This window comes from Pseudorasbora parva, chromosome 18 (genome assembly GCF_024679245.1).
Source record: "Pseudorasbora parva isolate DD20220531a chromosome 18, ASM2467924v1, whole genome shotgun sequence".
NCBI classification, from domain to species: Eukaryota; Metazoa; Chordata; class Actinopteri; order Cypriniformes; family Gobionidae; genus Pseudorasbora; species Pseudorasbora parva.
This window is the reverse complement of record NC_090189.1, coordinates 40,085,515-40,098,844: the sequence shown is the minus strand read 5'-3', so window position 1 is coordinate 40,098,844 and position 13,330 is coordinate 40,085,515. Positions and strand designations below refer to the sequence as shown.

Sequence of the window (13,330 nt, the reverse complement as noted above, 5' to 3'; positions counted from 1 at the left end):
TCATTTTTACCTCCTGTAATTTGGCTCCAAATCATTTTATAGACATGGTTAGGATAATTGTTGCTAGTATCCAGTGCTTTGTCCAGTAGAGGTCAGCACTTCTCAACTGAGCTGCGATGGATTCAGGACGACTAAGTGTAAAACTGGGGTCTTAACATGTCCACAGCGATGTTGCATCATACTAGACATGAGAAAGCACAATCACATGACTCAGTCACAGATACCTTGGCACTTTTTTTTATTGCAATAGCTCTATTACAAGCAAAAAACAATCTAATAAATATACACAAAAAACAAAATATAAAAATGTAGAAGTGACCAAAAAAAAAAAAAAACAGAAACAAACTCAAACACCCTCATCCTTGAAACCAAACGAGGTGCCGTGTAGCATGTCGACTAGAGAAGGGATATCAAAAATTACAATATTTACAAAAGGAAGACGGCGCTGATAATGGTCTGCTAGTATTATCAACATGTTTCGACCCGATCACAAGCTTAATAAGTGAGTACTGACCATATGAACAGCTCAAATGCTTCTTTTTTTGTCCATCTCTTCCTTTCAGTCATTGTAAAAGGCAAACAACTCGACACAATATCAGAATCCCCAAAATATAACCTCAGTAGAGCCCCAAGTATAAAAAAAACACACGTTTGATTATTTTCCCAGGCTGTCACGGTAGTTATTGTGTAGCAAAATCCCCAAGAAACGGTACTACTGTTTTTATCATTTCACATTTTACTTACATTAAAGCAACGCAATATCATGACACAATAGCTAGTCAAAAAAAGAGCGCGGCCACAAGCGTGCCGCAACCCAAACCAATGGGAAAAAAGTCACCGACGTATGATTTCGTCCCAACGTAATCTGGACTACTACTGTAAAGCTTACACATCTTACTACACAGCTTTCAACCACAACCCAAAATCTCTTCATATAAAGCTTCCAGGTACAAGCGAAAAAAGGACTAAGAACTCAAGGCCCGAGAGATGAGAGGTCGTCTGAAGTTGTATATATACACTGAACTCGCCCTCTCAGCAATGCACCGAACAAACCGTCCCGTAAACGCTGAATAAATAACCAATAAATAACCAATAAATAAACCAAACGCGGGGAATGCGAAGTGGCACGACGTCGTCCTGCTGCGACGTGGCAGTTTGTAAGACTAGTAGTGAAATGCAAATACAAAAGTGGTGTCGTCGAGGCCTGAAAACACCCGCAATTTTATGTAAACAATGCATTGCATTCGAAACGAGGACGGAATAAGCCGTGGTCGTGAAAAACAGTGTTTTGCATCACTTGGTTTCACACTAATACGAGGATTTCGTGAGCGTTTTCAGGAGGTAGCAGCTCACGTCTAAAAAAAAGTGCTCGACTGGGAAAGTGTCTTCGTACTCGTTTTTTCCCCCCCAAATTCGTTTTCACAGACACTCTCGCGAGGGGGGGGGGGGGGGGGGGCGTTTTCATGCACCGAGAGATGGTTTCTTCATCCAAACTTGACCCCTGAAAAAAGTACTCAAAATCAGTAGAACTAAGTGCGGCGAGTGGGGCGTCACACGGCTCATCGTACAAAATGAGATTCACTATACAAGCTTCTCCTATTTACACGGATCTCGCGTGGAGAAACATGAACCTGTAACCAAAAGAGCTGATGCGATTCGTTTCGTACACACACACAAAAATAGAAGTGCTAGATATCTGAAGCTCACAGTTCTAACTCCGCGAACCCGCTCTAGTAAACAAGACAGGAAAAAACAAACCGTGTCATTCGGACAAAAACAGACAAATGAAACCGGTTGTTGAGGCAGTTATGTGGGAGATACGGAGCGTAAGAGGTTGTGCAGTTTCTCAGTCTTTGTTGTTGGAGGTGGGAGGAGGAGGAGGTGGCGTCGTTCCTCTTTGACGTTCCAGAGGTCGGAGGCTCCTCCATATCCTGGTTCTCCTTTCATATTCTCCTGGAGTATGACTCACTCAATCTGCAGGCGTGAGGAGAGAGATGCGTTAAATGTTGGCATTCTGGACACATTCCTGTAGCAGAGCTCATGGAAAATTATCACATGTATAGCTCTCATAATGTAAATGTCATGCAACTTTATCGTTATGAACTAGAGCTCATTCATATGCAATCAGTAGCTTTTTTAAAGTTTACTACCTTAGTATGAAAATTAAAGTCTATTATGAATGGTCAAGATTCAAACCCAGACAGCAACATAGTGTCAGCCCAGATCCCAATGTTGGACTCAACATGTACCAGTAGTGTTGCCAGATGTGGGCCTGATCTGGGCCGACACTATGTTGCTGTCTGGGAAAGAACAGACCAAAGATATATTTGGACCCATTAGGAGTTTTTTTTGTTTCAGCAGATGTGACAAAATATTATACATGCATAGAATATAACCATGAATTGGAAATCAGGATAATGATGTTTAGACATATATATATATATATATATATATATATATATATATATATATATATATATATATGAAACATTTAGCTTCCAAACTAAATATGGGATCAGATGTTTTCCTAGATGCTTTAGAGCAAAACCTTTTAATATGGATAGGTTGAATGATTTTTGCAAATAAATACTCATATATCATTGCTTAAAGATGAGCATTACAGTACAAACAATGGGATTACATTTAATGGGATAGCTCATCCAAAAATTACCATTCTGTCATCATTTACTCTCCAACTAAACTTTTTTTCTTCTGTTGAACACAAACAGCTGGCACCCATAGTACTTTTCCCCCATTCTTTGGAAGTCAATGGCTATTGTCCAACTGTCCGGTTACCAACATTCTTCAAAATATATTCTTTTACGCTTGATATAGTAAACTAATTCATTTGGGTTTGGAAAGTCTGGAGAGTAAATGATAATGGTAATTTTTGGGTGAACTATCCCTTTAATGCTTTGCTTATAGTGGTGTAGGATTGCTTTTGTTGTTGTTCATTAATGTCATATAGTGTGTGCAAGCCTCATCAAAGCTTTTATAAATATTCTAAGCAACTTCAGCTTACATGCATGGCAATGTGAGAGCAATGTCACCTGAAAATTTCTTGTTGAAATGATGTGTGCAAGAAAATCAGGGATGCATCTTTGATAGACCAGGAATTCAAGTCATCATGGTGGAAGTTTTACTGGACTGTGTATTTTATGTAGCATGCAAGTGGATTCCTTTAATATCATACTTGCACATTGTGGTTGTACATCCGCTCAGTGTGCATCAAGTGCTCTTTACCCAGTGCTATTCAAAGTGCAAAACCAAATCTCAAATCAGTTCAATAAGGAAAAAAAGAAAGTCTTTGAAAGCAACAGCAATATTTTTCACTATTACAAGTTGAAATGACAATTCTGCTCCGTCGTCTCTTCTCAGGACTGTAGGAAATACTTGTTTGATTTAGAAAAGTGCTACTAAACAAATCAGACTGTTACTTCACATCACATCTGTGCAAAACCGTCTTTGCATTCACACAGGACAATGTCGACGCAGCATGCAGACTTTACTTGCGGTCACTTATCTTGTAGCATAATGGGAGACAGAGATGCAACCAACCTTTTGAGGCAGTGGCACGTCCTCCCGAAACGGAGAAGTCTATACCAGCGTAAGCATCGCTCTCTTGGAGGTTGCTATGAGCTGTGTGTGGAGGGGGAGTGTCTCGGACAACTTCTCTCAGGTCCAGAGCGATGTAGTTGAGGTAGCTGGATGAGTTGTTTAGAGTCGTCCCTCGGGTAGAGGCGCTAGCAGGTTCAGGAGAGGCGTCCGAATGTGCCCACGCGGTATCGAAGCAGGCCGCGTTTTGCCATCGGCTAGATTCGGAAAGATTCTGATTGGCCGAGGGCCTGATTCCACAACCGCTTGCAAACCCAGCAGGCGAGGGGATGAAAGTTTCTGAACTGTGTCGCCTCCTTCCCTGCGGATCCGCCCTGATGACCTTGGGCTCCGTGTGAACAAACGCCGCTCGTTCGGAGATGCAAAGATGCTGCATCGTTCTCAAGGGACTGTCTCCGCATTCAGCGTGCATCTTCTCCAGGTCCAAATTGGTTGACGCCTGCCCGTAAGAGCACCCTAGGGGACGGGCATAGTTGGGGGGGTTCCATGGAGCAACAAGCGAGTGACGAGGAGGACGGTCCTTTAGGAGGCTGTCCATGTTCAGGCCCAAATAGTCGTGATCCGGTGAGGAGCAACATACGCGGTAGCATGGCTGAGAAGGCGGCGGAGTGGAGGGCGAGTCTACGGAGTCTCCAGTGGGAGCTGGACGGGACTGGAACTCCATGTGAATGTACTCTCCGGGACTAGGCGGGCTTAGGGGCTCAGGTGGGGACATGGGAATGTAGTCCATCTTTTCGTGCTTGTCTCGTGACGGGGCTTTGTAGGAGCGCGGGAGAGAGAAGTATGAGGTCTTCGGGCCTTCAGGCGAGGCCTGGGAAAAGCCTTCGGCCACGGTAAGTTGGGACATATCCATGTAGTCGTCATACTCCGCCTGCTCTCTCGGGAGCATCATCATGTAGCCTTGCTGCGAGGAACAGGGGTTTGCTTTGGGATGCATAGGAGTGTAATCTGCATTCGGAGAGGGAGCAATGCTGTAAATCATGGGCATGTAGCCATCGTCTTTTGGCAGTTTCTTTTGACACTCGGAGCTGAGCAAGGGAGGTTTGTTTGGGTGATGTAACTCAGAGTAAGACTTATAGGCTGACTTTAGCATGCACGAGCAAACTTGGTGTCGTTTGGACTCCACCGGATTCGGTTCATCCAAAGAGGATGAGGTTTGCGTAGCTTTCTGCTGCGTGATACTCAAGCTGCCACTCAGCTTTGGCTTGGAGGACGAGTGAGCTAGCTTGAGGAAAGTCCTTTCCATGTAACTGCTCTCCTCCTCGAAAGTCCTCGCTCCATCTCTATGCCAATCCATGGTCATGTATTCAGTCAGCCGGTAGTCCTCCCTAATCGGCGGGGTGCTGCCGTGGGATTCGGGTGTGGTACAACTTGCGTGAAAGTACCTGAAGTCACAGGGGCTAGGGCAGAATTCATCGGAGGAGTTGAAGCCGCCGTCGCTTGGGGAGCCACAAATGGAGGAGCTTGAGGGGCGAGTGTGTGTTTCGGAGGCCGAGCCGTGCCCGCTGCTGCTGGACACGCTAATGGGGCTTGTGGCGGACAGGAAGTGAGACACAGGAAGTGAAGCAGAGCGGGTGTGATGGCTCGAACTGGGTGAGGCGTGGTTGCAGCAGCTGCCGCTTTCTTCTCGGCCCACACTAAGAATAGGGGTGTTGAGGTGCACCAGGCTGCCCGTGCCAGAGCTCAAAGGGCGGTCTTGAGTCCCTTCACCCTCGCTGGACGTTCGGTAGCGCTGCTGACCCCGCCCTCGGTTTTTCCCTGTCGGTGGCGTGCCCGTCACCGAATCGGTTCTGGAGAGGCGCTGCAGCCCAGTTTGGCTTGGGGGAAGGTTGCCGAGATGCCGACGCGTAGTTATAAACGCCAAGGGATTTGAGCCGGATGACTGGCTTTTGCTCCGCGGCCTAAAGTCAGGAAAGGCCTTCAGAGCCTTCATAGTTTCCAGAATGGTCTCGTGCATGTTCTGCGCTACCACCGAGTCCTCGACTTGCACCCATATCTCACCGGGGCCGATGGAAGAAGAGCGCCCCACCTCGATAAAGAAGAAACTCTCGGAGTGGCCGCAGCGGCGAATGTTCATCAGCGGCAGGTTGACGGCGGGCGTCTCCGAGTTCAGCTTCACCAGGTGAATAGTCTTGGCGGAAAGGCACAGACGGTATACCCCCATTAAATTCCTAGTCTGACCTAAGCCTTTAGGTTTGACGTTCACCTGCCACACCTCCTTGAATATAGTCCCTGGCGAAATCGTCCCATATCCGTCGTCAAGCTCGTCGTTATCTAGCTGGCCCTTTTTTCCCTCCGTCATAAGTTCGGTGAGGGATAAGTACCAATCCTCTTGCTCCTGTTCGCTCTCGGCCACCACCGCAAAGTACTCATCTTTAGTATAAAGGGCAATGAGGTATTTGTTCTTGGCATCAGCCCTCTTGTTGACCGTAAAACACTGGGATAAATAAATTACCCTTTTGGCGGGGCACGCAACACCGGAGGCAGCAGCTTTTAGGGCGTTTCGAAATTTTTTCTCGCTGTCATAGTACTCCAACCGACTGGGTCCGAGATTGCTGGGGCCCCTCAGCACAAAGAACCTCTTGTGGCCATGTTTTTGTTTTCGGAGATATCCACATTTCCATATATCCCGGTCCACGCCACCGGAGCAGATGGCAGCGGCGGCGAGGGCAGCAGCGGTTGTGTCAGCGCTTAATACGCGGCAGAAGGCAGAATCATGCACCTTATACTGGAGGGGTGGCAGGTTCTTCCTCAATACAGCATCCTGAGGGCTCTCATCTGGGAACAGATGATGCACTTTAAAGTGGTAAGGCGGATGGTACCTCCTCTGAGGCTGAGAATGAGAGGAGGCCGTTAAGTGCATGGGCAAACGGGAGCCGCTGTTATTGATTGAGGTGGATGAGGAGGAGGATGAGGATGGTGGCTCCCCGGCAGCACAAGAGATGTCGCCGTTAGTCGCGGTCGTTTTCGTGACAGCGCGACGCGGTTGTGCCTCCAGTGTCAACATGACGCCGTGATTCGGTAAACGCGGCCGATCTTCCATGGGACAATGCGATGAAAGGTCACTTTACCTCAGCTTTACGCCGATGCACGGCCCATTTTGTTGGCTAGCTCAGATACAATTACACGTTCGAGTAATCCGTGCTGCTTCGCGATGTATCGCCCCGGTGATTGTTCAGCACGACGAAACGTTGCATCTTCGCGGAGCCTCCATCATCTCTCGCTGCCATTATAAATCTTTATTTGCCCGCTTCACTCATGGTGGCTACACATCACTACAGCCCAGCGAAAACATCACGTGACGCGTACGTCAGCGCACTGCGCGGGGTGAACGGGGACAGCAGACGCTCCTGATTGGACTGCTCTTGTGACAGACAGCACTCTAACCCAATCAGAGCCGGCCTTCCAGCAACCGCGTCTTGTCGATTGGATGAGCGCTCTGCCTCTGTGTGCTGGAGCTCGAATAAATGTCTTTACATTGAAAATTAAAAGTATCGTTTCACAAAATAATATAGCGTTACATGCTTTAAACGTTGAAAACTACATATTAAAGGATTTTATTGATGGACAGGGGTGATAGTGTCTCGCGCTGATCTGTCAGACAAAAGTTTGGACACTACTGCTCATTCTTTATTTATTATAAATCTTATTATTTTGTGACACTATTCAAACTATTTTAGAATAATAGCAAAATCATCACACACACATACACACACACAATATACAAATATATAGATAGGCTACATATAGCCTATAGATATTTATTGACACATGATCTCATATTAATAATATACAATCCCAGGTTTTCTTTTGTTGTTGTTGTTGTTGTTGTTGTTGTTTTTACATTGTTGTTATAGTTTGACTGCAGGGCCAGACAATAATCAGACTGTAATATTTCCGATAAATGATCAATATCCTTACAACCTGTCATTTCCACTGAATGTTTTTCGTTGTCATAATAAAACATAATACGTTTACATGTTGTATCTGAATTTACTGCCTTAAACACTCCTTATGACCCAGTCTAACATTAAAAATGAGCAGGATTATTGAATAATCTTGATTGCATCTGACTGTCACAAAAAAAGTGTTATAGCAAAATCAACGGAGACCTGCTCGAGACATTCTCTTATCTCTGACTAACAGAGCACACAGAAACTAATAAAACATACAAGTACTAAGTTTGTTTCACATTACAGAGGTTGCATTTTAGAAGAATATAATGTTTGAATATCAGGATATTAAATAGTTCACATAGGTGATATTTCCTTACACGTTTATACACTTGTGTTTCAACACACACTGCATATGCAAAGGTACTGAAAATACATTTCATAATTCAGCACATGGACCATTTACATCGAACATATATTGAAAGAAAGGGCATCACACTTTCACAACCCCCTTAACCCGGGTGTTTGGGGTCAATATACTCCATCTGAGCTTTCCTTAGTTAAAACATATTGTGTGTTTTTGTGGCTTTTGTTACATTATATATCTATACATACACCGAAGCTGGGTTTGGTTCGGCTGTTCTGAAGATGTAATAAAAAAGGGGGAATATAAGCAACAATCAGGGTGTTTGGGGTCCGAATATGACCCGACATTAAAAAAAACACACACAAAAAAACATATATATTTATAAATTATAAACACACACACACACACACACACACACACATGTTGGTCTATGTGGTTTACAGGGACTCTCCATAGGCGTAATGGTTTTTATACCGTACAAACCGTATTTTCTATCCCCTTACACTGCCCCTGCCCCTAAAGCTACCCATCACAGGAAACATTCTGCATTTTTACTTTCTCAAAAAAACATCATTTAGTATGTTTTTAAGGCCATTTGAATTATGAGGACATTTGATATGTCCTCATAAACCACCTTTATAGTGTAATACCAGTGTAATACCCATGTAGTTATACAAATTTGTGTCCTCATAAACCACATAAACAGGCTCACACACACACACACACACACACACACACACACACACACACACACACACACACACACACACACACACACACACACACACACACACACACACACACACACACACACACACACACACACACACACAGTGTTCTGCTTTTTTGTTGTTGTTGTTGGTTTTATTTACTTTTAAAAAATAATTTCTTATTCTAACTGTAATTATTTTATACATTTGGATTATTGATTATTGGATTGTATATAATACATTATTACAATTAAGTCTTGCATTTTAGTGGCAATTATTATTTATAAAATGATTATTATTGCAAAAACAAGACCTACAAAAATAAATATATAAAATCCTAATATAAAATCACAGTGCTAGGAGCAGTTTTGTGGCTCTCTCTGGCCCTCTGCTGGATGGTCAAAACACTTTATGTCTAAAACTGCAGAATTCTTCAGATTGGAGTTTTTTCTGATGGCTTAAGCACATTTTTTGTAATTATTGGCTATTTTTGCAAAACTCTACACTCAAATAAGAGAACCCTTCACCAAATCAGAAAAGAAACATTGTAGTTCTCTTGCAAAAGCTAATAAACCTTGCTTAACTTCAAACCTTCGTACAAATGATCAAATAGTTAACACAAGTTATCACATAAATAAGCACACAATGTGCCAACTACACACTGATGGTATGACTAAAAACACATCTGACTTTCCCTTTCTCTGTGCACAAGGCTAGGCCAGTTTGAGCTCATTTTGTCATAGTTCTGTAAACATACGGGGATCCAAACTTCAGGTACTGGTGTTTATTTACACACATTAAGACATACACAAGTGTTTTTTTCCAAGTCAAAACACAAAATTTGCACTCACAAAAAAGAAATAAAATCCGTCTATCGTGTCGTCTCTCTGGGTCCGGCCACAAAATTTAGTCTCCATCCCATGTAATGTCCTCCAGTCCAAGGCATGGAGAAAATCTCTTCATGAATGCCGTATCCAGGCCGGACGTGATGGATATCATGGTCAATATCTCCACATGCCTCCTCCATTGCCTGTAAGAGGGCTATGCGTTGATGGGGATGAAAGAGTAGCCTGAAGAACTCTTCAATTGGACTCAAGAATAGAGTATGGGGGAGGTTGAGTGCAGTGAAGCGTGTGTGTGTGTGTGTGTGTGTGTTTCTCGTAGCCTTATGGAAGCACAGTTTTTCCATTCCATTTCCATTCCATTGCTAACACACTAAAATGACATGCACAGCACAATTATTTACACTGACACACGGAGAGCAAAACCTTTACTCAAGTCTCCTAAACTCTAAACACATTTTCTGCTTTACACACATTTTGCCATTCAAAATGGCACTTTTTACAGTTTTTCTCAATTGCTAAAACACTATTTCTGAAACCTTGCTCCATTTTCTGAAACCATTAAACACAAAACCTCCTCTTCAAGCACTATTCACAAAACCTCTGACTTCTCTTGCAAAATGAAACTTTCGCCTCAAAACAGTTTTACCTGTGTTCAAAATCAAAAACTGCTCTCAAATCAGAAACAAAGTGATCAAAATGAGAAACACTATCAAACAATACAGCAAAAAATAGAAAACACATTGTTCAAAACATAGTTCTCAGGCAGAAGTACATTTTTAATCTCAAAACAAATTTCATATTTTTCTGTCATTGTCTTGTGATGAATGAAAACGTGTTCCATCATAGTAGCTCAAAATTGGTCAGAAATTATTACTACTCTGCTTTGCTTTGCAATTTTTTGTTCTTCCTCTTGCTTGTAGCCCTATTTTTACCAACTCATTCTCATGAAATGCATATACATCACAAATTGTATTTATTGTGCGATTTATACGGCACATTTACAGTTTTTCTCGATTGCTTAAGGACGTTTCTTGAAACTATGCCTCGTATTCTCAAAACTATAAACACAAAACCATAACATCTCACAGTTTCCCAAACAACCTATTTTCAGGTCAAAATGAAGCTCTACACTCAAAATTTTCACTCTTGCTGAAAAACCAAACTTTGCCCTCAGACAGGACACACAAGCCCTCAAAATCACACACACACACTACAACATAGTCTAACACACTGGTGAAATAAATTCAAAACAACATTTCCAAAACTGGTAATTACAGTTTTTTTCAATTGTTTACACGCAATTTTGAAAACGGAGTTCTTTTTGTCAAAATATAAATCACAATTTTCCAAAGACCATAATCAATTAGCAAAATTCATAGATTGTTTGCAAAATGACACACTTCAGTCAAAACATATACACATATTTGTCAAAATCCTATTTGTTTTCATTTAACCAACACAGTCATCAATGATCATACACTATTGCAGCCAGTTTCACACTGCTGTGATAAATAAAAAACACATTTGTAAAAAAAAAAAAAAAAAAAAAAAAAAAAAGATTTTTGGCCAGACATTCTTACTGTATGTAAGAGATAATTTAGGTGACAAAAAATTGTGAGAAACTCACAACATTATTCATGATTTGTTTTGAGATATAAGGAGAATTTAGACAAATACTGTAGGCCTACTATAACCTTACCAAGCACTCCACAACACTTGATGCTGCAGACTGAATATTTCAAGTCTTTATTTCAATACTTACAGTATTTCTTACCGTAATCAGTTACAGTAATCAACCAACAATGATATCAATTACTGTAAACAAATAAAATCTATAGACAAATAAAAATTACTGCATGAATTAAAGTACATACACTTCAACTCTGAAGAAAAGTAAAGTAAAAGTAAACAGAAATGAAAGAAAACTACTGTAAAAGCAACAAGAATACTGTAACTATCCGTCTCTCCGTCTGGCTGGATCAGGCCATAAGATTTCATCCACATCACAGGCTATGTCTTCATTGGCAAGGCACCGTTGGAAGAATCGCCTTGTGTGACGAATCCACCCCTGCACTGAAGCTGCTTCAATAAGAACACATGCCTGTTCCATGGCCTGAATGAGGGGCAAACGGTCATAGGGCCGCAGGTCATATACCTTCCACCGCCACGCTGAAACAAATTCTTCTATAGGATTCAGGAAGGGGGAGTATGGGGGAAGGTATAAAACTTCAAAATCAGGGTGATCATGGAACCAGTTCTGGACCAGAGCAGCCCGATGAAATGAGACATTGTCCCAAATCAGTATCATCATCAAGTTTGCAGATGATACTGTTGTCCTGGGCCTCATTTCCAACAACAATGAGACTGCATACTTGGACGAGGTGGAGCAACTGACATCATGGTGCCAAGACAACTGTCTCCTTCTGAATGTGAACAAGACCAAAGAACTGATTGTGGACTTCAGGAAGAGACAGCAACGGTCATATTCCCCTCTCATGATCAGCGGGACACCAGTAGAGAGAGTGAGCAGCTTCAAATACCTGGGTGTGAACATCTCCGAGGACCTGACCTGGACTGCACATATCCAGTCTCAGGTGAAAAAGGCCAGGCAAAGACTGTACCACCTGCGCCAGCTGAGGAAATTCCGGGTCTCACCAGCTATCCTGAAAACTTTCTATTCAGGGGCGATAGAAAGTTTACTGACTCAGTGCATCACAGCGTGGTATGGTAACAGCACCAGTCACGACTGCAAAGCCCTGCAAAGAGTGGTGCGCTTTTCCGAGCGCATCTCAGGGTCAGCTCTCCCGTCTCTGCAGGACATCTACATCAAACGATGCAGAGGCAGAGCTACAAAAATCATCAAGGACATTAATCACCCGGCCAACCCCCACTTCACCCGGCTGCCTTCTGGTAAGCGCTTCCGTAGCCTGATGGCCAAAACTGAGAGACTCTTCCTCCTTCTCCTCTACCTATGCCTCTTCCTCCTTCTCCTCTACCTATGCCTCTTCCTCTACCTCCTTCTCCTCTTCCTCTACCTTCTTCTCCTCTACCTATGCCTCTTCCTCTACCTCCTTCTCCTCTTCCTCTACCTTCTTCTCCTCTACCTATGCCTCTTCCTCCTTCTCCTCTACCTATGCCTCTTCCTCTACCTCCTTCTCCTCTTCCTCTACCTTCTTCTCCTCTACCTATGCCTTTTCCTCTACTTCCTTCGCCTCTTCCTCTACCGCCTTCTCCTCTTCCTCTACCGCCTTCATCTCCTCTTTGAGCTCTCCCTCTCATTCTCACTCTTCTTCTTCTTCTAACTCCTTCCATTTTTGTTGAAGACAGGTGAACTCACCTGCTGCCTTTTATAGCACACCTGAGTGCTGCGTTTTCAAATGAGCAAATGTGTGCTTCCACACCTGGTAGATGTGTTTATCCAATTCGTTCATTAGTGTGGTAATTGGCAATCCGGTGCTTTGTAATTACAAGGAAGTAACCTCACAATCCTTATCTGTGTCTAAGGTGTGAAAATGTGTGTAGAGTTTTACAAATCACTGTGTGTAATGTTTTGCAAAAATGGTGAAGCAGACATTGTGTGTAATGTTGTGCAAATCTGTGGAGGTGTTTTGCTCATTGGAGTAAAATTTTGCTAATTGTGTGGAAATTTTAATGTTAGTGTGTAAACAATCGTAAAAAACTGTAATAAAAGCGGGCTTTCCACACAAACAAACGTACGTGTCATTAGTAGGCTATATGAGGAAAAAAAAATAGATTTTAACTGTCGGGCTCGGGTCGGGTTCGGTTACTGCTCTGTCGGACGCGGGCCGGGCTCGGACAGAAAAATGCGGCCCGATCCGCAGTCCACAGGTCTTTACACTGGCTTCCAGTTGCATTTAGGATCTATGTTTAAAGCTCCAG

The 13,330-nt window shown here is 43.0% G+C and overlaps 1 protein-coding gene across 2 annotated transcripts; it reads right to left on the bottom strand.

Moving 5' to 3' along the window:
* Positions 1-229: 229 nt before the first annotated feature.
* irs4a (insulin receptor substrate 4a) lies at positions 230-7,371 on the bottom strand. 2 transcript variants are annotated; one of them, XM_067422862.1, is made up of 2 exons: positions 3,559-7,037; positions 230-1,974 (listed from the first exon to the last, which is right to left on the bottom strand). In XM_067422862.1, the coding sequence occupies exons 1-2, from the start codon at positions 6,656-6,658 to the stop codon at positions 1,970-1,972; spliced, it is 3,105 nt and encodes a 1,034-aa protein (XP_067278963.1). In that variant the 5' UTR covers positions 6,659-7,037; the 3' UTR covers positions 230-1,969. The 2 variants fall into 2 exon arrangements, with proteins under 2 accessions (XP_067278963.1, XP_067278962.1); XM_067422861.1 differs by lacking the exon at positions 230-1,974 and adding an exon at positions 2,528-3,249 and having other exon boundaries at positions 3,559-7,371.
* Positions 7,372-13,330: the final 5,959 nt, after the last annotated feature.

Excerpts from the sequence above, each read along its gene's own strand:
- irs4a (XM_067422861.1), bottom strand. The coding sequence starts at position 6,658 with ATGGAAGATCGGCCGCGTTTACCGAATCACGGCGTCATGTTGACACTG. Across the intron at positions 3,250-3,558 it reads ACGTGCCACTGCCTCAAAAG|CACTGGGTAAAGAGCACTTG; the intron begins GTTGGTTGCATC and ends CACTTTGAATAG.